The 26255-nt window shown below is 38.9% G+C and overlaps 2 protein-coding genes across 2 annotated transcripts in view; both read left to right on the top strand.

Annotated features, from left to right (window-relative positions):
- The first annotated feature begins 2172 nt into the window (after positions 1-2172).
- On the top strand, positions 2173-25802 carry LOC101884295 (uncharacterized). The gene is made up of 9 exons (XM_073949100.1): positions 2173-2217; positions 3016-3100; positions 6163-7039; positions 8255-8369; positions 10340-10469; positions 12925-14096; positions 17305-17470; positions 20689-21542; positions 25730-25802. Exons 1-8 carry the CDS (start codon positions 2173-2175, stop codon positions 21516-21518), a joined length of 3420 nt encoding a protein of 1139 aa, XP_073805201.1. The 3' UTR covers positions 21519-21542; positions 25730-25802.
- The window catches only part of LOC137487271 (uncharacterized), a 98951-nt gene continuing 98423 nt past the window's right edge, over positions 25728-26255 (top strand). The window contains exon 1 of the mRNA XM_073948441.1: positions 25728-25859. Coding sequence (XP_073804542.1) covers positions 25775-25859 — 85 coding nt within the window. The 5' untranslated portion in view covers positions 25728-25774. The remainder of the gene's footprint in view (positions 25860-26255) is intronic.

Consider the following 26255-nt stretch of genomic DNA (forward strand, 5'->3'; position numbering starts at 1 on the left):
TTTCTACTGACTCCAATAGTGACATTTTCAGAAGGGTATAATCGATGACCCGATGGGGACATTCTGGGGACATTCAGATACTAAAGAATTGTGCAAAACAGGAGCCATTTTAAAAGCAGATGGTATACTTTATATATATATATATATATATATATATATATATATATATATATATATATATATATATATATATATATATATATAAATATATATATATATATTTTTTTTTTTTTTTTTTTTTCAAGAGATGTTACAGTGTCATCAGCAAAGCCCAGGGGGATTTCTGGAAAGACTCTGGATTTATTTAAATATTGCCATGATTTTACAGGATTGATTCAATACCTGCAGAATGCAAATGCATGATTTGTAGTAGTGAATGGTGGTGTATTTTGTTTATGCTTGTGGTATATTTTGTAATTTAGTGTTCTTGAGTATTTGTTGGGATGTAAATGAGCAGATGTTATTAATGTGATGATGCTGGACGCTGATTCTACAGAAATAACAGCTCACATTAATAACACTAGTTGACACTGAAACTAATCTCTTCATCAACCTTTTAAGATAAATATTTATTGATAGAATGAAATGTCCCTGTTTTGATGTGAAATTGTATTTTTATTGGCATGTCCATTACTACAGACACTGACAGAATAAAATTGCAGATTTAAACAGTCAATAATTATTTATTATTATTTAAGACTGAATCCCAAAGTATTTTTTAGACTGAAAAATACAACTGACAGCGTATATTTTAACATGTATTTCAACAATGATCAAACTCCTATAATTCCAGCGGACATAAACAAATTTAGTCATTTTAAACGGGACTTTTATTTTGGTGTGTTGTTGTGGCGTCATGATGTCGCGTCACTACCTATTTATTTAATAAATAAATTTTTATTTATTTATTTTAAATTTTTCATATTTTGAATTTATTAATTTATTTTAAATTCCTTTATTAAAATTGTATTTATTTATATATATTTCATTTATTTCATTTTTTTTTTATTTACATTTTATTCATTTGTTTTCATTTATTTTAATGTATTTACATTTTATTAATTTATTTAAATGTATTAAAATTTATATTCATTTATTTTCAATTTTATTAAATTATTTATTGTAATTTAATTTATTTATTTAAAGTTAATTAATTATTTATTTACAATTTATTTATTTTATTTATTTATTTTAATTTTATTTATTTCAAATCTTTTTCATATTTTAAATTTCTTAATTTATTTGAAATTAATTTATTAAAATTTCATTTATTTATATATTTTCATTTATATTTAATTTGTTTATTTATTGTAACTTTATTCATTGGTTTTCATTTATTTTAATGTATTTACATTTTATGTTTTTTTTAATTTATTAAAATTTACATACATTTATTGAAATTTTATTTCTTTATTTATTGTAGTTTAATTTATTTATTTAAAGTTAATTAATTAATTTTTATGTATAATTTATTTTAAATTCCTTTATTAAAATTTTATTTATTTATATATTTTCATTTATTTTTTATTTGTTTATTTATTTACATTTTATTCATTTGTTTTCATTTATTTTAATGTATTTACATTTTATTAATTTATTTAAATGTATTAATTTATATTCATTTATTTTCAATTTTATTAAATTGTTTATTGTAATTCAATTTATTTATTTAAAGTTAATTAATTATTTATTTACAATTTATTTATTTTATTTATTTAATTATTTAATTTAATAAAATTTCATTTATTTATATATTTTCATTTATTTTTAATTTGTTTATTTATTGTAACTTTATTCATTGGTTTTCATTTATTTTAATGTATTTACATTATATGTTTTTTTTAATTTATTAAAATTTACATACATTTATTGAAATTTTATTTATTTATTTATTGTAATTTAATTTATTTATTTAAAGTTAATTAATTAATTTTTATGTATTTTACAAAATGTCCAAAACTTGCTGGTTTTTACAGTTTTTCACTGCAGGAAAATGTTTAAGCATGACTAGTCTTTACTGCAGTCTATACAGACACTGAACATCACGGAGAACTTTGATGGAAATCACTAACTGAAATAGCACTGTATTAGATATACTGTATATTATATCAAGAATTCATCTGGTGAATACCGCCTAGATTGGTATAAAAGACGGGACTTTTATTTTGTTTCATGACGTCATCTATCAGCGACACGCTTTGGATTCAGCCGATGAAGGTTTGTTTTTAAAGTGTTTTAATCGACATAAAATGTCCAGACAACGTTAAAAGTTATTTATTTCATCACTATGGCGTTTAAAGTGCTTTGTTCTAGCGTTAATTATCAGCATTCTGTGTGAATGAGTCACATTTTTAGACACCAGTCACAGGAAAATTGCGTCTCGGTTGAGAAAGGTTGGTTTATATTCGCACATTCCTTCAATGGCAACTTATGACACGCTTCATATGTTACTTTAAATATTACATGGAAGAATGACTTGAAAACAACATTAGCACTGTTTGTGTGACTGTGAATAGTGCGCTTTGATAATCATTGGCTGCTAATATGATTTCACTGTTTATCATTAGCAAGGAATGCTATTCTGAAAGGATATTAGCAGGGAGCAAGTCTGAATGTGCAAATATAAAACTTACTGTACCTCAACACATCTCCTTTTTCTCCTGGATCGAAATTCAGTTTAAATACAATCATTTTCAGTCTCTGAAGGTATATATGAGAGAATCTGAGCATTTAGAAACTATGAGCCTACTGCTTTCTTGAATTATTGTGCTTAAAATCAAATTACTGTTTGATAATGAATCACCAAAACCGTAAACTAAAAATGAAAGAATTACTAGACATTATAGAGCCCAAGCAAAACCTTTTAAAGTGTTGTTATTTAAAAATCTGTAGAGATGTAAGACAGGTAAAACACGCATGCCTAAACACCACACCTGTATACTTATCTGTCTTGATGAAGAATCAGCCTCATGTCTGAAGAATTAATCAACTTTTATTATGTATTTTATTATAAAGATGGCCTTTATTAAAGAGGAGAGTGAAGACCTGAAGATTGAAGAAACATTCAGAGTCAAACATGAAGATGCTGAGCTGCATACAGGTTGGTGTTCATTCTCTAAGATCTACTACCGGGCTATTCCTTTAGTTAATCATGGGGGCCAGTTCATAAAGAGCATCCCTAATGAGGCGCCGGAGAGATATGACTTGCAACATGATTGACGACACAACAGCAAAATAAGAGTCCTTATGCTGTATTTTTGCTCCTTAACACATCCACATTGGCTTTTTCTGCATTAAAACATTAATATGTTGTACTTTAAAACTACATAATATCACAGTGGTTCATGATGATATTAGAACCAAAACTAATTAGTTTGCCTGTTGGTGTGGCCAATAATCACATCAAAAACTGATATTTATTGATTAAATATTTAAAAACAAATTCAAATTCAAAAACAAACCTTATTTATATTAACGTTTATGAAGACAATAGTAAGGTTAGGGGTCTGAAAGTTGGAAAGAAATGAAGACTGCACCAACATTTAAAGAGTTTTTGTATAAAAGTAAAGTCTTTGATGATTTAATTAAAGTCAATAAATAATAATTGTGTTCTTAATAATTGTCTCCCCATTAAGAAGAACTAGATTGAGAGTAAAAAATAATGTTCAGCGTCATTAGGTAATTTTCAGAAGCTGCTTATAATGTTTGTGAAATAATATATATTTTTAAATGATTAAATAATTATTCAGAGGAGGTTAAATAGTTCATTTAAGTAAGGGATAAAGTACATCCAGGTGGTTGTTATAGCACAAATAAAGCCTGACAGGCTTATCGTCTGCAGTTGGAGTAAGACTGAAGGGTTATAAACATGGTTATAAACTAATGTCTATCTAGTTTTAGTCTGGTTTCCATCCTTAAGAAAATGTTGTTAATGAATAATATTATAATAATCATTCGTCAACAACATTTTTTCTTGGAGGGAACCTGACTAAAACTAAGTAAAAATTAGTTTTAAATAATGCTGAAATGTTCTGATTTTTTTTGTAAATTAATACAGACATAAAAAAAATGTTTATTGAAGGAAACTTTGTTTAAATATTAAACTAAACTGAAAACTAAACTCACTGTCCAAAATGTCAGTATGTGGGAGAAGAAAATCTAAGTGCAGGTATAAATAAATACCGAAGCACACTTGAAATGCATTTCTGAGATGGCGCCAAAGACTTGCATTTAGCAGAGACGTTGTTTATCAAAATGACGTCAAACTGAAGGTGATCTTCACCCACACAGCCTATTAGATTATTAGTAATATGCTCGTGGAATTAATTAACTCGACTGCACTCAATACACTTCTAAATTAAAAGCATATGTCTTCTACAGTAAACTTGCCACAACACATTTTTACTTTCACTTTCGGTTTTCAAAATGATGTCAAACTGAAGGTGATCTTCACCCACACAGCCTATTAGATTATTAGTAATATGCTTGTGGAATTAATTAACTCGACAGCACTCAATACACTCCTAAATTAAAAGCATATGTCATCTACAGTAAACTTGCCACAACACATTTTTACTTTCACTTTCGATTTGGAAGTTCTGGTGTAAGAATCTTCCTGCTTTGACATCCCTACTTCACAAGCTATTAAAGCTATTAAAATACCCAAAAGCCTTGACAAACGCCAGTAATGTTTAAAAATGAAGGTTATGTGGCAGGTTCATTATAAAGAATTCATTATTTAAGGTGTTTTGAGTCTAATGTTACAGCACAGCTTTTAAATCAGGCTCTGTATCGTTTATATTGTAATATCCTTCATGTTTATAAGTATTTTAGAAGTGTTCTCCAGGAGTATATAATAAGCGTAGGAATTTTAAGAAATGCGCATAAATAACCTATTATGATTTAACTGGCCATATTTCTGGAGGGTAGATTTAGTCGCACATAAGACTCAAAATGAATCAGAATTTCCTGTCGAAATAAACAATGACCAACTTTAGTTCCATTAACTTTATTAAAAATAAATAAATAATGTAATGTATTGTTCAATGTTTGTATTGTGAATACATGAACATTTTCCTTAAACCATTTTTTTTTACAATATATTATGTGGTACCTGGAAACATATCTGTAACTCATTTGGCTTTAGGACTTCAGTTCCAGTTCAGAAAAATACACAAATACAAGTTAAAAATTCTGCCAAATGTACTTTAAATGTCTACAACAAATATTTTTGTAACATGGGAGATACAGGCAACGGAGTTGCGGATCCAAAATGCAGCGTCTTTTAGAGTAGTCAGGCAGGTAATGGTCACAAGCAGGAGCAAATGGTAACATAAAGGGCAATCCAAAAGAGTAGTCAATAAACAATAAAAACAATAAACAAAGCGAGGGTCATGAAACATGGCAAGGAAAAACAAGACAAGGAATCGAAGGAAATCAGGAACCGGTGTGTGTGGTGCATGATAGTATTTGTAGTCCACTTCAGTGACAGATGTTTAGTTCTTCAGTGATCTGCACCACTAGATCATTGGTGATCGTGACAATTAAAAAAAATCCATATTTACTCAAAATTATTGAGGCATCATCCTATTGTACTTCTCTTGATACATCAGTCCATCCATTATCTACTGCTTATTTGGGTCTGGGTAACAGGGTCAGCAGTCTTACAACTCTTCTTACACTTACTCCAGCTTCCTCAGGGAATCACACAGCGTTCCCAAGCAGGCAAACATCACAGACATCATCCCTTAAGCATGTACTGTATCTTCCCCCTAACCTCCTCCCAGGTGACGGAGCTCCCCACCTTTTTTTAAGGGTGCACCCTGTGAAGGAAAGCTCTTTACTTTCGTCTGTGACAACCCTCCCAAATTTCTTCCATGGATCCCCCACACCCCTTCTTCACTTTCGTCCGTGACACCTCTCCCTCCTTGTGTAACATTCCGGGTCCAGAAATTAAACACTGGAACCAAGTAAACCTGGTTTTGGGGTCTTAAGGAAGGCAACAAGTACAATCATTGATAATACCTCAGATTACTGGAAAGCACTCTTTTAGTGATTCTGTTCTTAAGATCTAGCATGCTTGTATGTTTTGAAATGCATTCATGTTGGTGTTTTGTGCCTTCTAAACTAGGCTAAACTTGTGTTTCTCTTTATTTGCTTTAGATGCGTTGGTGCTGAAAGAGGAGAGCGATGAAATGAAAGAGAAAGATCAATGTGAGCAACACCAGGGTATCGTGACTGTTGAAAAATCTTCAGAGCAGAAAAAGACTCAGAAAACCAAATCTACCTGTTGTGATTGTGGAAAGAGTTTCAGCCAAAAACACAACCTGAAAATCCACAGAAGGACTCACACTGGAGAGAAGCCTTTCACCTGTCAACACTGTGGAAAGAGTTTTGCTCAAAAACAAAACCTTAAGGTCCACATGAGAGTTCACACTAGAGAGACACCCTACACCTGCCAAGATTGTGGAAGGAGTTTCAATCAAAAAACAAACCTGGAAATCCACAGAATAATTCACACTGGAGAGAAGCCTTTTACCTGTCAACAGTGTGGAAAGAGTTTCAGTCAAAAACAAACCCTTAAGGTACACATGAGAATCCACACAGGAGAGAAACCTTTCTCCTGCCATCACTGTGGAAAGACTTTCACTGATAAACAAAATCTTATGGTCCACATGAGAATCCACACTGGAGACAAGCCTTATATCTGTACAGTATGTGGAAAGAATTTCAGTCAAAAACCAAGCCTTGATGTCCATGTGGGAATTCATACTGGAGAGAAGCCCTACCAATGCCAACAATGTGGGAAGAGTTTCAATCGTAAACAAAACCTTCAGGTCCATATGAGTATCCATAGTGGAGACAAGCCTTACCAATGCCAACAGTGTGGGAAGAGTTTCAACCGTAAACAAAACCTGCAGGTCCACATGAGAATCCACACTGGAGAGAAGCCTTTCTCCTGCCATCAGTGCGGAAAGAGTTTCAGTCATGAACACAACCTTAAGGTTCACATGAGAATCCACACTGGAGACAAGCCTTAGCCAGCATCTGCGCCTGTGTGGCCCTTGGGAAGAGAGTGTGCTTTGATTGGTTGTTCAGCTACGATTCACAGCATGAGGACAAAAACTAGAGTGATTAAACTAGGCAGTTGACTCAAGCCAGCAGAGACAGTAGATTTGGACTGATCTGAACCAACTTTGAACTATCCAAAACAGGTGTCCCCAATCCTGTTCCTGCAGATCTACCTTACCGCAGAGTTCAGCTGCAGACTTCATCACATCAAGTGCTTCTTCAGGTCCTACTCAGTAAGTTCAGTTGTGTTTTGATCAGGGTTGGAGCTAAACTCTGCAGGAAGGTAGATCTCCAGCAATAGGATTGGGCACCTGTGATGTAGAATATGCTTGGGAGTGTAACTGTACATGTTTATGCTTGGTTCATGGACTCCGATAATGAATACAGTCAGTCCAGATGTCCCAGTCACTGAACTGGCAAAAAAAGATCATAGCAGTAGAACAACTTAGGTTCCATTCACACAACACTTTGGGTCTAAAGTGCCCAGTTAAGGCTGGTTTATACTACTGCGTCAAGCACACTTGCATGCTACAGCGCGGCCTATGCTCTCAAAAAATGTAACTACACGTCGCAACGACACGTAGCGCAAGCTCTGTGATTGGTTGCCTTGGTAGCACTGACGAGTGTGGGTGGGATTGAGAGCCACGCGAGCCAGATGGAGTGATTGTTTACAAGTGTGGAGTCTCGTGAGGGAGCTCCGGATGGAAAGTTTTGTTTTGTGTTTACCTCATGGTTAAAATTGTTGCACGTCCGCTGGTTCCTGCCTCAAAATGAGCAAGTTTAAACCACTTGTACATTTTAAGGAAGCATTCAGAAGAACAAAAGACCAGTGAAGAAACTCGACACAGAGGAACAAACACCTCACTGCCAACTAGTGTTTTGGAAGTGTTCTCCTTTATGCTGCTAGCACCTCCTATAAGTTTTCTGATGGGTCCACTGCTTTAGGACTGAGATTGAGCACTCTAATATACGTTAAATTATTTTATCTTAATGTGTCTAAAATGTAAAAGAACTGAAACTACAAGTGCTGGTCATATAATTAGAATATCTCAAAACTTTGCTTCATTTCACTAATTCCATTCAAGAGGGAAACTTGTATAATGTACACATGCATTACACCCAGACTGATATATTTAAGTGTTTATTTCTTTCAATTTTTTTTATTTCACAACTGATTTGACAGTTTTTGCACATGGAGGACAAGACACAAAACGTCTTCGCAAAAACAGAGGCTGGCTGTTCACAGAGCTCTGTGTCCAGGCACATTAATAGAGAGGCGAAACAAAGGAAAAGATGTGGTAGAAAAAAGTAAAGCAATAGGGAGAACCGCATACTGGAGAGAAACTAAACCCATTCAAAAATGTGGGGGAGATTGACAAAGAGTGGACTGCAGCTGGAGTCAGTGCTTCAAGAACCACTACGCACAGACGTATGCAGGACTTGCGTCAAGGCACTCTTGAACAACAGACAACATCAGAACATATGTTTTTCCTGGGAGTCTCCCGTATTTCAGATCCATCTCCTGTATGGTTTTGTCTCCCAGAAAATTCCTGGAACCCCCACCCCCAGCATTTTGGTACAGTCCCTGGATAGCCGACCTAGGTGGTACAGATCAGGGACCTCAGACTTCACTTTGCAACAGCCCCAATCAATGATTCATTTTCCGTTGTTTTGTTTTAGCAGAAGGTTGGGATTTACCTGTAAGTTTAATATACTGTCTTCTAAATATAAAGCTTAATGTTTCATTATTCTGTTGATTTTTGTACTTTTTCTATCACAGGAAGCTCTTCAGTTCTGGAGCTGATTGTGACAAAACACTTCTACCTGTTCAAAATAAACAGAAACCCTACACCTGTGGATTTGTTGTTTATTCCTGTTGTATCGAAACATGACTTGTGTATCAGTTACTTCTGCGACCCGCTAGATATTTTGAATATGTTCCACAATGATAAAAATGTTCTTTTCTGACTTTTTCTGACTTGTTCTTTTGCTTTTTCATTCGTGTAAAGCTGCTCTGATTCACTTTACATTTGTCTAAACCGGCTTTTTACTGAAAGCAGCAGTGATAAAGAATAATATAGCTAGATCTTCAACTGTGGTTATTCAAAATAAGGCATTAGATAAAATACTTATTTTAAAATGTACAAAAATGCCACACAATTAACTTCTCTTTAACAAATTTTATCTGTTTAACTTTAACTCTGTTGTTTTACTTGCACTGTTGGCTGATTTTCACTGCTTCTTCCACATTAAGTATAAAAATCACTAATAATGATGGTAAAAATCTCTTTGATAATTATTTATACGAGAGCTTTCAATTTGCATTAAGTTAAAATAATAAAAACAATACAAGTTCTGAACTTTTATTTTGGTAGGACGGCATGACGTAATGAGGCCGCGCCGCCGTGTTTTTTTTTTTTTTTTTTTTTGTGATCCGGCTGAAGAAAGGTTGTGTATTAAAGAACCCGATTACCAAAATGGATTTAATGTGGAACTAAACATTGTTTATGTTTTTTTAACATCACCGGAGGTTGATTTATGAAAATCTGCGTGCCATTTCGCTTCCTGTATCTCCAATTTACGTCAACAAACAAGAATAATCGCAGTAAGTAGAGGGTAATGAGCTTCTAGAAACTACGAGTCAATTGAATCAAATGCTTCGATAAACGATTCACTGAATCGCCGCGCGCTGTTCAATTGGTGTAAATGAACAACAAACAAGTCATATTATACTGAAGTAATGTGTAAAAAGTCCACTAAATGTATTTTACATATCAATAAATTCATAAGTGTGTAAAATTTCTCCAGTACCTCAGGTCGGTTCAGTTTGCTGAGGAAACAGGGGTTGTGTGTTGGCACCTGCTATGTTAAGGATGTTGAACAATTAATGATAGCAATAATTAATCTTAATACGATTTTATTAACTTAAACATTGAATTAACTTAAGTTATACTCTGGCATACTTTCACATACTCTGTGTAGTTAAGTAATCTGATCTGGGTAAAGTAAAATGGCATATCTCTACAGCAGAATAGTCCGAAATAAATATGTTATGCTAACATAGACAGTACTTTTGGTATGTTCAAAATACTTTAAATACAGCAGGGCTTGTCCAATACATTATCTATCTATCTATCTATCTATCTATCTATCTATCTATCTATCTATCTATTTATTTATTTATTGGGGTTTGGTTTGAATACCATTGACAAAGACAGAGGTTTAGTGTTGATTTCTTCTTGTTTGTGTTGATTCTCCTCTTAAACAGACAGAGAAACTCCTGCTGAAGCGACTGAGCTCCACTATTATAAAGATGGCCTTTATTAAAGAGGAGTGTGAAGACCTGAAGATTGAAGACACATTCACAGTCAAACATGAACATGCTGAGCAACACACAGGTTGGCTTTCATTCTCACAGATCAGCTCAGTCATTTAATCCTAATTCAGATCTGCAGAATGAACGATGCTTTTGGAGACTGTCATATGAGCGTGATTTACTATAATCTGAGGACTTGATGAAGTGGTTCATAGTGTATATAACCAACAGTCATGCTTCATCAGTGTGAACAGCAGAGGGCTCGAGGCTGACTGATACTTCTGTGTGGAGTGATTGCCCTGACTCACGGCATCTGCCCCATGTCGTGCATTTATACTTCTGCTGCTGTTTGTCTTGCTCTGCAGTTACACTGCCGAAACACTAGCTGGCAGCAGGTTTTTATGTTCCTCCATGTCGAGTTTCTTCGCTGGTGTTTTGTTTTTTCTGAACTCTACCTTAAAGTAGCTAAAACTCAGAGGCGAGAACCGGCAGACGTTATGCAACTTTAATTACAAGGTAAACACAAACAAAAGTAGCTGGAGCTACTATCTCCCAACTGCATCTGCAACTGAAGAAACAAACTTAAATTATTTTAGCAAATGGCTGCAATATAACAAAGAGTGAAACATTTAAGGGGGTCTGAATACTTTCTGTACACACTGTAAATGACACACTTGGGATTGGTCTATAATGAACCAAGTAAGCCAGGTTTGCTAACTGCTAGCTTGTAGGTGTCTAATGCTGCGTTCACACCAGACGCGGAACGCTCGTCAAGCGCGAGTGATTTACATGTTAAGTCAATGCAAACGCGCGAATAGACATCTTTCGGTGCGATACACGCGAATGCCGCATTACGAATAGCGTGATACGCGCAAGGTGAATTGAGCGTTTTGCGCGTTTGACACGCTTAACGAGCGTTTCGCGCGAATCTCTCAAGTTTGAAAATCTGAACTTCAGCGGACATTCGCGCCGCGTTAACCAATCAGAAGCTTGCTCTTGTGGGGGCGTGATTGTGACGTAGAATCTGTTGATGGTGTCTCGGGGGAAATCCTCCAGGCGACACTGACAACAAGTCATCAAACTGGGCTGGGCTCAGTCAGAGGCACCGCTAAAATTCTCCGTCATCCAGGTTCAGTTTCTGGAGGAGTTTATGAGCTCACAGAGCTGGATGCATCTCTGAAAGGATGTAGTGGACTCAGACACGGCACTAAACGTATCGACACTAGTTTTCAGTCTTCATAAAGCACATAAACACTGTTATTTTCTTCATAAAACCCATGTTAGCCATTTAGCCATGAAGCTAGAGTCACCAGGCAGACAGAAGCCCTGCCCATCACGCAAATCCGCGCCTGTTCTGAAGTGAATTTGACGCGCGAATGAAGCGGATTTCACGCCCGAATGAAGCGGGGTTTGACGCGCGAATGAAGAGAGTAAACTCAAATGTTCACGCGGCAATTTACGTGCGAATAGCGGGATTTATCCACGCGTTACGCGTCTGGTGTGAACACAGCATTAGGTGCTTTCATACCTGCCTTATTTAGTTTGATTGAATCGCACTAGAGTTCGTTTCCCCTTTTGGTGCGGTACGTTTGGGCAGGTGAGAATGCAGCAAGCGTACTCGAGTGCCCACCAAAAGCGGACCAAATAAGCGTACCGAGACCTGCTTGAAGAAGTGGTCTCGGTACGCTTTCAAACGAACCCTGGAGCAGTTCGTTTGTGGTGAGAATATGATCCGTACTAAAACAGGTCCAACCGCAAAAAGTACTGAGCCTTTTGGACTAATCCAGCTGCTGTAGGCTGATGCGCTGTGCATTATGGGATATGTAGGAAAAATATTTGTTGACAGCGCTTTACCAACAGAGAGAGAGAGAGAGAGGAAAACATTACCTGATGGATCGTTGGTAATATTTCCGCAAGATGACCACGTCGCAGTTTAGCTAAATTGACTAACGCCTCCTCCTGAAGTGACGAGCGATGCATTAAACACTGTTTTCCAGCCGCGGCCGCGCTTCATTCTCGAAATGTATAGTTTGTCTAAAGCAGGGATACAATCAGCCAGCGCAGTCGTCCCTCCAGAGTAAAAACAACATTTCGTGTCTGCCGGTTTTGTTTTCTTGGGGGAGTTCTTTGGCATTTTCCCACACGAGAAATCTAACTAATCAATAAGCAGTTTAGGAAATATGTTCAACAACATCTGGCCAATCAGAGATGAGGATTTTGTCAGATGACTGCATTTTGGTTCGTTTCAACTGGTTCAGACCAAAGCCAGCAGTGTGGTGTGAAAACGACCCAAAGACGGCAGAAGATGCAACAATGTATCATTTATTGCGCTTGATCCGGGACCAAATGAAGCGAACTACAGATGTGAAAGCAGCCTTAAAGAAGACGACAAGTAAAAATCTAGAGGAAACCACTCTTTTATTATTATTTTTAGTAAGATCTAGCATGTCTCTTGGTGTTGACGCTGACCTGCGTTTATGTTGGTGTTTTGTGCCTTCTAAACTTGGCTAATATTGTATTTCTCTTTTTTTTTTAAGATTTGTTGGCGCTGAAAGAGGAGAGGGATGAACTGAATGAAATGAAAGAGGAAGATCAATACGAGAAACGCCATGTGATCTGTTGTGATTGTGGAAAGAGTTTCAGTCAAAAACGAAACCTGGCAATCCACAGAAGAATTCACACTGGAGAGAGGCCTTACACCTGTCAGCAATGTGGAAAGAGTTTCACTCAAAAACAAAACCTTAAGGTCCACATGAGAATCCACACAGGAGACAAGCCTTACCAATGCCAAGAGTGTGGAAAGAGTTTCATTGATAAACAACACCTTAAGGTCCACATGAGAATCCACACCGGAGACAAGCCTTACCAATGCCAACAGTGTGAAAGGAGTTTTGATCGTAAAGAAAACCTTAAAGTCCACATGAGAATCCACACCGGAGAGAAGCCTTTCACCTGCCATCAGTGTGGAAAGAGTTTGAATCGTAAAAAAAACCTTCAGGTCCACATGAGAATCCACACTGGAGACAAGCCTTACCAATGCCAACAGTGTGGAAAGTCTTTTAATCGAAAACAAAACTTTCAGGTCCACATGAGAATCCACACTAAAGAGAAGCCTTTCTCCTGCCATCAGTGTGGAAGGAGTTTTAATCGTAAGCAAAACCTTAAGGTCCACATGAGAGTCCACACTGGAGACAAGCCTTACCAATGCCAACAGTGTGGGAAGAGCTTCAGTCAGAAAGCAACCCTTGATGCCCACATGAGAACTCACAGTGGACTAAATGCGTTCACCTGCCAACAGTGTGGAAAGAGTTTCGGCCAAAAACAAAAACTTCAGCTCCACATGAGAATCCACTCTAGAGAGAAGCCTTACAAATGCCAACACTGCGGAGAGAGTTTCAGTCAGAAAGCACATCTCACAGGACACGAGAGAGTTCACACTAAAGAGAAACCTTACACGTGCCTACAGTGTGGAAAATGCTTCAGTTTAAAACAAAACCTTAAGCTCCACGTGAGAATCCACTCTGGGGAGAAGCCTTACCAGTGCCAACACTGTGGAAAGAGTTTCAATCAGAGATCACACCTTACAGGGCACACGAGAGTTCACACTAAAGAGAAACCTTACAAATGCAGCCCTATACCTGCGCATGACGTGGAAAAAGCTTCAGTCAAAAAGCAACCCTTGATGTCCACGTGGGAATTCACAGTGGACTGAATAATTCCCCTGCCAACACTGTGGAAAGACTTCAGACTTCAGGTCCACATGGGAATCCAGTCTGGAGAGAGGCCTGATGCAAATGAAAAGAGGAAACAAAGAGGAAGTTTTTTTAGTAATGTTTAACTTTGGTTGTTGAAATGGCTCAGCGTGTCTGAAAGGTCAGGTTTAAATCCGGGACTCACCAAGCCAACGGTGAACCGTCGGTGAACATTTGCTGGGGAAGTTTGCTTTGTGTGTTCCACAATTGCCATTGCTCAGGCTCATGTTGGAGGAAGTAAACCGGCATCTGCGCCAGTGTGGCTGTGAGAGTGCTCTGATTGGCTGTTCAGCTACAATGCAGAGCATGAGGACAAAAACCAAACTGATTAAATGAGGCGTCGACGCAAGCCAAGCCAACAAACCAAATCGAAAAGCAGAAATAGTGACAATTTCAAACAAAATCTCGTTGAAATTTCCGGGAGGTTTAGGCTCCTAAATAATTTTGAGATACCATTGGTCCATGGCGATTACGCAATCATAGGGTGTTTTCTAGAGCCATGGACGTTGGGGAAGTTAGAACAACTCTAAGGGCCCACACAGTTTTGGAGTCTCCAGAGTTACTATTAGGCAGTGGTACGAGGGCTTCTCTCCAGTGGTACGCAGAAGAATCGCTGAATAATAAACGAATAAACACACTGTTAACCCTTTGAGGCGAACGATAAAACTGAATCACATGTGATCCCTGAAGCGTACGATTACACCGATGTGCTTAGAATGTTTACTTTAGTGCAGGGGTGGCCAACCCTGTTCCTGGAGAGCCACCTTCCTGCAGATTTCAGTTGCAGTCCATATCAAACACACCTGCCTGTAATTATCACTTCTCTGACCACATTTCTAGAACTGCTCGATCGTGCAGATTTGCACTCTATAACATCAGAAAGATCAGACCCTTCTTATCTGAACATGCAGCTCAACTCCTTGTTCAAGCTCTTGTTCTCTCCAAACTGGATTACTGCAACTCTCTACTAGCCGGGCTTCCAGCTAACTCTATCAAACCTCTTCAACTGCTCCAGAATGCAGCAGCACGAGTTGTCTTCAATGAAGCTAAAAGAGCACATGTCACTCCGCTGCTCATCCGTTTGCACTGGCTGCCAGTTGCTGCTCGCATCAAATTCAAAACTCTGATGTTTGCCTACAAAGTGACTTCTGGCCTAGCACCTTCTTATCTGCACTCACTTCTGCAGATGTATGTGCCCTCCAGAAACTTGCGTTCTGTGAATGAACGTCGCCTCGTGGTTCCATCCCAAAGAGGGAAAAAATCACTTTCGCGAACTCTCGCGCTCAATCTGCCCAGTTGGTGGAATGAACTCCCTAACTGCATCAGAACGGCAGAGTCACTCCCTGTCTTCAAGAAACCACTAAAAACTCAACTATTTAGTCTCCACTTCCCTTCCTAATCTGCAATTGCCTCTTTGAATATCACACTAACTGTACAAAAAAAAAAAAAAAACTACTAATACTTCCCTTCTTAAACTTTACAGACCTGAAACTTGCCTTTAGTACTTATTCATTGTTGCTCTTAGTTGTGTAAATTGCTTCCTTGTCCTCATTTGTAAGTCGCTTTGGATAAAAGCGTCTGCTAAATGACTAAATGTAAATGTAAATGTGTTCAGGTCCTAATTAATTGGTTCAGGTGTGTTTGATATGGGTTGCAACTGAAATCTGCAGGAAGGTGGCTCTCCAGGAACAGGGTTGGCCACCCCTGCCTTAGTGCGTCATGAGATGTTAAAAATCAGTCCGCTCGGTGCAGAGGAAGAGGCGTGCGGGGCTTGCGGAGCGGATACGCATGTGCTAGAAAATCCCTTCTGCAGACCAGTCCTGTTGTGTTGGCATTTCAGTTACTGCAAACTCAGCAATCTCATCATGCTGCATCATTAGTAAAATAGTTATCACATATGTGTTAAATGTGTGCTCGTAGTTGTTTAAAAATAATGTGTGTTTTCGATATATAACGGTTTTAAGGCTTGATAATTACAGGCAGGTGTGTTTGATATGGGTTGCAACTGAAATCTGCAGGAAGGTGGATCTCCAGGAACAGGGTTGAGCACCCCTGAGCTAGATCTTCAACAGAGAATCATTAAAAATCATGAATCAGTTACACAAAATGTTCACTTGTTTCTTAATACTGTCTACTTGCACTAATAAGAGTTTGTTTTTATTATTCTTAATATTTATTTGCACTATATATTGTTCTCTGTAAAATTTCTGACATCATATTTTCAGCCATTGTTATTTAATGTTTATAATATATGGACTTATAAACTGGATTAAGTGGCTAATAATAACACTAATTTCCCAGAGATGTGTTGCAGCTGGAAGGGCATCCGCTGCGTAAAACATATGCTGGATAGGTTGGTGGTTCATTCCGCTGTGGCGACCCCGGATTAATAAAGGGAATAACCGAAAAGAAAATGAATAATCACAATAATAAACCACGAAATCATCTCACAGATCTTATTTCAGGCTGTGCTAATTGATCATACATTAGTTTCAAACGTTACTGCATTCTTAATTTAAAGGAAACAATTATATAGTTTTTGTATTTTATATATATATATATATATATATATATATATATATATATATATATATATATGTATATATTTTTTTTTTTTTTGCATAAAGGATAAGACTCTTATTTTGGTAAGAGAGCATGACGTCATTAGCCAGCGCCGCTGCGCTGCTTTGGCTGAAGAAAGGTTGGCGTTTTAAGGGTCTATTTTTAGTGTAAATGGTTTTCAAATGAACCTAACATTTTATTAAGCTTTTATTAACATTACCGAACATTCATTTGTGGAAATCTGCGTGTCGTTCCGCTTCCTGTGTCGTCGATCAGTTCAGTAAGTAGATGAAAAGGGGCATTCAGAATCTACGAGTCAATTGAATCAAATGTCTCGATAAACGATTCACTGAATCTCAGCGCGCTGCCGTTACCTGCTAATCAGTCAGTGTAAATTAACCAAAACAAACATGACATGTCTTACAGTGTAATTTAAACGCGTTTAAAACATAATGTACACATCTGTTAATGCTATTCGCAAAGAATAAATGCTAAACTTCATAAATGCTTCATTAACGGTGACTAAGTGATTCTCCTCCAGTGCACACTGCCTAGTGAGGTAGAGAAGTGATTGAGACACAGACAGAGGTTTAGTGTTGATTTCTTCTTGTTTGTGTTGATTCTTCTCCTCTTAAACAGACAGAGAAACTCCTGCTGAAGCGACTGAGCTCCACTATTATAAAGATGGCCTTTATTAAAGAGGAGAGTGAAGACCTGAAGATTGAAGACACATTCACAGTCAAACATGAAGATGCTGAGCAGATAACAGGTTGGCTTTCATTCTCGAAGATCAGCTCAGTCAGTTGATCCTCATTCAGATCTTTCTGAAAATGGCTGAACTTGACGTGCTGTAAAAATATTAGGAAAAATAATTGTTTTAAGGTACTTTATGATATGTTGCCAAATGGCAACAACGTCCAACAATGGATTAAACTTAGAAATTTCACATTTAGATATCTCCTTATGATTAATAATTGTGCTGTTTGTTTTGATTATGCAGTATTATAAGCTTCAACACAGAACTTGACACCTTATACACACTTTCCAACAACCCATACTCCAGCAGCTCTCATTTATTCCATTCTTTTTTGCTGAATATTATTAAAAACAAACATAATATTGTATTATCATGTAGAGAAACATACAGTAAATATCAAAATTTCCTCCAGTAAATATTAAAACAAATAAGTAACAATTGTAGTATATCCTGACATGTGACTTAACCAAAGCACATCACTGACCTCTACACTAAGGTCTTAAAGAAACAGTATCAGGGAGATGAACATAAATATCATTTATTTATTTGACATGGACATCACAATTACACTGGACAACCAAATGCATTTGTTTAAGTGTTTTAGCAAACGTGCCAATTCTCAACACCTGTGCACAGGAGGCTGGAACATGATTATTTAAACATTTTGAAACCAATTTAGGATAATTACATTTAATAAAACTATCAAAACTTCACAGTGATGCCAGCGCATAGGCTTTGAGTCGATAACTTTAGCTGCTTGTTTATATATCGAGTCAACAGGCTTCAGTGTAGTTAAAGAGGCTTGTGACCATGATGTAATGCAATACGTCAAGTGAGAGAATATCAGTGTGTGTTCATGTGTAATTTTGCAGTGTGATGTGTTAAAAACCTTCTAATTAAACGAAAACAGTTTAGACTTGACTTTCTTACTCATATTTTTAACATGACTATCACATTTTAAAGGAATGTCTAGAGTTATGCCAAAATTCATTCACTGCGGCCCTCCAGGGAACTGAGTTTGACACCCCTGGTCTATAATAAGTGAAGTTTATTTATAAACTAATTTTGAGGATCACGTGTTTATGATTGATCACAGCTGGTCCCGCATTATTAAATTCATGATTCATTAATCAGACTATTCCTAAGCTGCTACAAATACCCTGGGTTATGTACCACCGATATCTTCGTTTTGAAGAATCCCCCTTTCCACCCCTACTCCTCCCCCTTTCCTAGATGGGTGGCCCAGTGGTTAGCACTGTTGCCTTACAGCTAGAACGTAACTGGTTCTAGTCCTTACGAAGCCAGCTGACGTTTCTGTGCAGTTTAGACATTCTCCCCGTGCTCACATGGGTTTCCCTTGGGTTCCCCGGGTTCCTCCCACCGTCCAAAAACATGCAGCTTAAGTTAGTTGACTAGTCCAAATCAGCACTATAGACATGCTCCTAGTAAGCAGTTATCTCTTTAGAGCGATCACTATCCGTTCATTAGCTACTACAGCAGGGGAGTTCTCCAGATCTACCTGAGCTCAAACTCCCCTCTCGTCTTGCAAACAGGAGGGAGCCCCAGGCTCGAGGATTTTATGAGCTCAGGGCTCTTACCTGGGACAGCATGCCAAACACACTTTATACTCAATCATCAGCTGTGGGTGAACTCTTGAAACTCATTAATCCAGATATTATAAGCCAGTTTTTTTTTTTTTTTTAAACACATGTAAAAATATTGCTAGGACCTGACATTACTGAAAACGCCCATCTTAGTAACTTAGTGCTTTTAAGGTCTACCAAGCTTGTTGTTTTGGCTCAAATGTATTTATGTCTGTTGTCAGGGCCGGCGCGTCCATAGAGGCGACCTAAACGGCCACCAAGGGCGGCAGAATAAAGAGGGCGGCGTCCGCGACACTACCCTCACCACCCGCGCCCTCAGTTATATCCACGTCTAGGCTGGCTGAATAGGGAGGGCAGCATCCGCAACACTACCCTAACCACCGGCGCCCTCAGTTATATCCACGTCTAGGCTGGCAGAATAGAGAGGGCGGCGTCAGCGACACTACCCTCACCACCCGCGCCCTCAGTTATATCCGCGTCTAGGCTGGCTGAATAGGGAGGGCAGCATCCGCAACACTACCCTAACCACCCGCGCCCTCAGTTATATCCACGTCTAGGCTGGCAGAATAGAGAGGGCGGCGTCCGCGACACTACCCTCACCACCCGCGCCCTCAGTTATATCCGCTTCTAGGGCGGCACCGCGACACTACCCTTAGCACCCGCGCCCTCAGTTATATCCGCTTTTAAGGCGGCAGGATAGAGAGGGTAGCGTCCGCGACACTACCCTCAGCACCCGCGCCCTCAGTTATATGCGCGTCTAGGCTGGCAGAATAGAGAGGGTGGCGTCCGCAACACTACCCTCACCACCCGCGCCCTCAGTTATATCCACGTCTAGGGCGGCAGAATAGAGAGGGCAGCGTCCGCAACACTATCCTCAGCACCCGCGCCCTCAGTTATATCTGCTTCTAGGGCAGCAGAATAGAGAGGGCGGCGTCCGCGACACTACCCTCACCACCCACGCCCTCAGTTATATCCGCGTCTAGGCTGGCAGAATAGAGAGGGCGCCGTCCGTGACACTACCCTCACCACCCACGCCCCCAGTTATATCCGCGTCTAGGCTGGCAGAATAGAGGGGGCGGCGTCCGCGACACTACCCTCACCACCCACGCCCTCAGTTATATCCGCGTCTAGGCTGGCAGAATAGAGGGGGCGGCGTCCGCGACACTACCCTCACCACCCGCGCCTCAGTTATATCCGCTTCTAGGGCGGCAGAATAGAGAGGGCGGCGTCCGCGACACTACCCTCACCACCCACGCCCTCAGTTATATCCGCATCTAGGCTGGCAGAATAGAGAGGGCGGCGTCCGCGACACTACCCTCACCACCCGTGCCTCAGTTATATCCGCTTCTAGGGCGGCAGAATAGAGAGGGCAGCGTACGAGACACTACCCTCACCACCCGCGCTCTCAGTTATATCCGCTTCTAGGGCGGCAGAATAGAGAGGGCGGCGTTACCGACACTACCCTCACCTCCCGCGCCCTCAGTTATACCCCTCAACTTTTGCTTTATTGTTGAGGGCGGCGGGACCATCCTTTGCCTAGAGCAGCAGTTCAGCTTGCTCCGGCCTTGTCTGTTGTTTTGTTTCTTTCAACTAGACTAAACTTCTATTTCTCTTTATTTGCTTTAGATGTGTTGGTGCTGAAAGAGGAGAGTGATGAACTGAATGAAATGAAAGAGAAAGATCAATATGAGAAACACCATGAGGTCAGGACTGTTGGAAAATCTGTGAAGATGGAAGAGACTCATCTAACGACGGAAGACGGAAAAACCAAATCCACCCGTCTTTTCACCTGTTGTGATTGTGGAAAGAGTTTCAGCCAAAAACCAAACCTGGACGTCCACAGAAGGATTCACACCGGAGAGAGGCCTTTTACCTGTCAACAATGCGGGAAGAGTTTCAATCAGAAACAAAAACTTGAGTTCCACACAAGGATTCACACTGGAGAGAAGCCTTTCTCCTGTCAGCAGTGTGGAAAGAGTTTCGCTCAACAGACAAACCTTAAGGTCCACATGAGAGTTCACACCAGAGAGAGACCTTACACCTGCCAAGATTGTGGAAAGAGATTCTTCCACAAACAAAACCTTAAGGTCCACATGCGGGTCCACACTGGAGAAAAGCCTTACGTTTGCCAGCAGTGTGGAAAGAGTTTCAGTCAGAAAACAAATCTCGACGCTCACATGGGAACTCACAGTGTAGTAAATCCCTTCATCTGCCAACAGTGTGGAAAGAGTTTCGGTCATAAACAAAATCTTAAAATACACATGAGGGTTCACACTGGAGAGAAGCCTTACAGCTGCGGGCAGTGCGGGAAGAGCTTCAGACAATACCCATCCCTCAAAATCCACGTAAGAATTCACACCGGAGAGAAGCCTTACACCTGCCAGTGTGGGAAGAGCTTCACTCAGAAAGGACAGCTTAAAAAACACATGCTAACACACGATGAGACGCAGCATTAAGGCTGAATTACACTTCTGCGTGGAGTAAGGGTGTAACAAAACACTCACGGTACATTGTGTATCACAATGTAATGTTCACACTACGATATGTGTCAGGATATTTCTTTAAAAAACGTTACGGATCTTCAATGTATTTCTTTTGTTGAAACGTCTTCCATTCAAAATGAACCTTCTTCAAGACAATTAATTAAATAGGCCTGTTTCTGGAAAATAAAACAATTTAAAAACGTTTTATAAAATATTATTGAAATGACAAAATTAAAGGAAACTTCTTAAAGGAGTGAAGGTGCAAAAAGAGTTCCCGGTATTGCAGCTTGTTGCTCGAGGCAGCGTTCCAGCATATCCATTGAGCTGTTCCATTGTGTAGTAACATCTTGAGATGTGATCTCAAGCATCTTTTGCTTTGTCGTGAGCACAGCTGTCGCAGTGGCACTGCTATGAATAAAAGCCACGACTTCTCACTCGGCCAAGCAATCGACCAACGCAGGGAACATTCAAACCTGCTGGCGAAGCGAGATTAACGACCGATTCACACGGGGCTTCAGCGTCAACGCTTGACAGAGGCCATGTCTGAAGTTGGGGCTGACGCGATCGTCATAGCAGCGTCAGCCAATGAAATTAGTCAGCAATTGGCTACTGTCTGAGCTGGTGCATACAGAGATCTGATTGGCTGACGCTTCCATTAGCGCATGATTAGTTGCAAATTTTTCCCAACTTCTGCAAAGAGCAACGCCACAGACGAATCATCCTAGTTTTTCTTGATTTTTGTTTTTTGCGTTTGAAAATGACAGATTTTGTGGCGGTAATTCCCAGAAAATTGCGGACAATTTTGCGATTAAACGTGTATATATCTATATATATATATATATATATATATATATATATATATATATATATATATATATATATATATATATATATATAATATGTATATAATAATATATTTTTATATATATATATATATTTATATATATATATATATATATATGAAAAAAATTATATGTGTTTACCATATTAGGTAGCTTACTATGTTACGCGTGCAATATGGAACAATGACACAAATCATAAAAATCCAGCTTTTTTATTTTGATCTCTTGTCAAGACAAGATCTAAAACAGTAGGGATCAATCCAGAGGAAGTTTGTATTACTCTGATTTAGATCTACGATCTTACTTTCTCACTCCCTGGAGCATCTGTCACTCATAGGACATGCGCTAGGGCTTGAACAAGCTGAGCACTTCCCCGCCCCCCATTCCATGTGATGTTTGGATTGTGAGGGCGCAGGTGAAACGTCATTTTTCGAGACACTCAAATACATCACGTGCTCTGCGTATGCAACGTCTAGAAGTCGTGTAAAACAAACTTGAACTGAATAAATATATTGTGATTATATGGTTTGAAATTTGATGTTTTACGAAAATATTTTTGCGATTTGCGTTTAAATTAAGAATTTCGCAGGATCGCGAATTTTTTTAAAACTTTTTGTTGATTTTGCGATGGACTCTGCGTTCGCGGAATCGTGAAAAACTAGGGGGTGTGTCTATAACCGCGGGTGTGATGTAATGTTGTACCTAGGCTCCAGTACTCCAGTCGCAATTTTGTATGGCATAATTTTTTTAGAGTTTACATACAGTTTGTTTTTTTCTGCTTTTTTGTTAACGTCCTCTCCAGTGACAGGAAAACCGAAATGTTGCCAGACGTCAGACTTATAAGTGGATGGGGCATCCTCAATTTCAACTGCACTCATATTGGCCTTTTAACATTACTGCTGCTAGTCAGTGCCTAAGTTGTGAATTGCGAGGTCCCGGAACAGATCGGGGTAACGGATCCGTCATGAAACCTTAGGATAGAGAGGTGTCGCGCACGAAAGTGCAAAGCGGGAGAGGGGTATTGATTGGCAGAGGGAACGAAGGATAGAAAGTGAAGAGTTGTCACGGACGAAAGTGAAGAGGGTTGGGGAGTCGTCGAAGAAAGTGAAAGTGAACAGCGGCCAAGACAGGTGGAGGAGAAAAACTAACCAAAAGTAATGAAACCAGAAGCTGAAATATTCTCAAATATTGTGTACACAAACGCTGCTTTGTTCACTGTCCGTATAGTTTTAGTTTCCCTTTGTGGATTGACATGGCATGCTGTACTGCCACCTGCTGGTGTGGAGAGGTGCACCTTTGATCTGTTGTTATCCATTTAATAGTGTGTTCATGCTAGGCCTGATCTGATTCGGCACCTCATTTTACCGATCCCCCTCCTCGACCACCCTACGCCCCTCACACTTTCATCTACAACATCCCTCCACCATCCACCGCACCAACAAATACCACTGTAATGTTTTAGTTTCATAAATCTGTTCTAAACATTTCGTCTTTAAGCTAAAAATGTTTTATTCATTGTACTCAAATGTCTTCAATTAGTTTGGAATGCATACACAGCCCCAGACCTTAAAAAACAAATGCAAATAATCACTCAATGACTCCGCTATCATGCGATGCGACTATTGGAAGTTTGCACATTGCGATATCGATGCTGAAACGATATACTGTGTCACTCTAGATCTCTTTGGCCAGCCTGAACTCATTCATTCATTCATTTTCATTTCGGCTTATTTATCAGGAGTCGCCACAGTGGAATGAATCGCCAACTATTCCAGCATATGTTTTTTCAGCTGCAACCATAACTGGGAAACACCCATACACACTAATTCACACACATACAGTACGATCAATTTTGGCTAGCTGAATTCCGCAACCCATCTGTAAACTTGTGGATTTAACTGTGTCTTTACATTTGCCTGCTGTAAAATGGCTCAATACTGAATTATATAATATTAGTCCTTCGGTGTATATAATAGGTGTATATAGTATGATAAACATGGATGTACAACATATATTTAACTAATTTTTACTTCCTTTCCCAGGGATGGGCTGGAAGGGCATCCACTGTGAAAAAACTTGCTGGATAAGTTGGCGGTTTATTCCGCTGTGGCGATCCCAAATTAATAAACGGACTAAGTCGATGAGAAAATGAATGAATGAATTTTTACTTTCACTTTTCCCTACTGAAAAAAACCAGCTTAAACCAGCCTAAGCTGGTTGGCTGGTTTTAGCTAGTCAACCAGGTTGATTTTAAAGGGTTTTGTCCATTTCCAGCCTGGTCTTAGCTGGTCAGGCTGAAAAATGACCAGCCTAAACCAGCTTGACCAGCCTGGTTTAAGTTGGACGTAGCTGGTTTTGGCTGGACTCTCAGCCTGGCTAGGCTGGTCAAGCTGGTTTTAGCTGGTCATCTCCCAGCCTGACCAGCTAAGACCAGGCTGGAAATGGCTGGAAACCAGCATGGAAGTGGCCAAAAACCCCTCTAAAACCAGCCTGGTCGACCAGCTAAAACCAGCCAAGCCTATGCTGGCTTAAACCGTTTTTTCAGTAGGGTTGTCTAATTTCCACTGTGCTGAGTTGGAGAATCACACATCATCACACAGTAAGAATGGCTGAGCTAATTGATGATTAATGAGCTTCCAATTTCACAGCATTCTACTATACAAGCAACATACAATTTCTGAATTCGTTTTTTGAATATAATATGTTTGCGCCCCATGCCAAAACAAAAGACTTTTATTTTGGCATGACGTCATGAGAGCGCGCCCTCGCGCTGCTCCATCTGTGATCCGGCTGAAGAAGTGTTTGTATATATCTGATCATTTCAACATGGTTTTATTGTGGAATGTTACAGCTATTACGCTTTTTTAACAGTGTAGAGGGTTAATCTGCAGAAGTCTGCGTGTCATTTCGCTTTCTGTATCGTCAGTCAGTTCATCAAATGAGTGAGTAGATGAAAATGAAACTACGAGTCAAATGAATCAAATGCTTGGATAAACGATTCACTGAATCGCCGCGTTCTGGCTTCGCCTGCTGGTCAATCGGTGTGAATGAACAAACATACTTTGTACGTATTTCATAAAAACAGCAAGAAACATAATACATTACAAAACATGTGTAATTTAAAGCCTTTTAAATATATTTTACAAGCCATAAATGATAAACTAGTTTGTGTTCTGATGTTTTCAGCGGGTTTTTCCTGATCATATTTAAGTGCAAAGCTCATTTAACTAAGTGATTCTCTTCCAGTGCACTGACTAGTGAGCTAGAGAAGTGATTGAGACACAGACAGAGGTTTAGTGTTGATTTCTTCTTGTTTGTGTTGATTCTTCTCCTCTTAAACAGACAGAGAAACTCCTGCTGAAGCGACTGAGCTCCACTATTATAAAGATGGCCTTTATTAAAGAGGAGAGTGAAGACCTGAAGATTGAAGACACATTCACAGTCAAACATGAAGATGCAGAGCAGATAACAGGTTGGCTTTCATTCTCACAGCTCAACTCAGTCATTATTGGAGTCAATATTGGAGTTACTAAAAAGCACTCGGGGGTAGCTCAAATATTTGGTCGGTGCTCTTTGGGACTCATCAAAACAACAACAGGAATCAGTCCAAGGCGCTCGAAAAATGTGGAAAATCTAAAAAGCCGTTATTCACATGGCTAAACCTTAAAACACCTACAAGTTTCAGCAATGATCTGCCTTCATCAGGGTAACGCTGATCAACAGTAAACATGACTTATTTAAATATCTCAATATCACTCGAATAATATAACAAACAGGGTCAACTATCATCATTAATTCAGCATAGATAAAGGGGGACATATACATACACGAACACACTTGCATATATATAAATATATAGAACTAATAG

Source organism: Danio rerio, chromosome 4 (assembly GCF_049306965.1).
Source record: "Danio rerio strain Tuebingen ecotype United States chromosome 4, GRCz12tu, whole genome shotgun sequence".
NCBI classification, from domain to species: Eukaryota; Metazoa; Chordata; class Actinopteri; order Cypriniformes; family Danionidae; genus Danio; species Danio rerio.

Coding starts and splice junctions, on each gene's coding strand:
- LOC101884295 (XM_073949100.1), top strand. CDS start 2,173: ATGACGTCATCTATCAGCGACACGCTTTGGATTCAGCCGATGAAG. Junction 2,218..3,015: donor TTTGGATTCAGCCGATGAAG/GTTTGTTTTTAA, acceptor TTTATTATAAAG/ATGGCCTTTATTAAAGAGGA. Junction 17,471..20,688: donor AGATGCTGAGCAGATAACAG/GTTGGCTTTCAT, acceptor TATTTGCTTTAG/ATGTGTTGGTGCTGAAAGAG.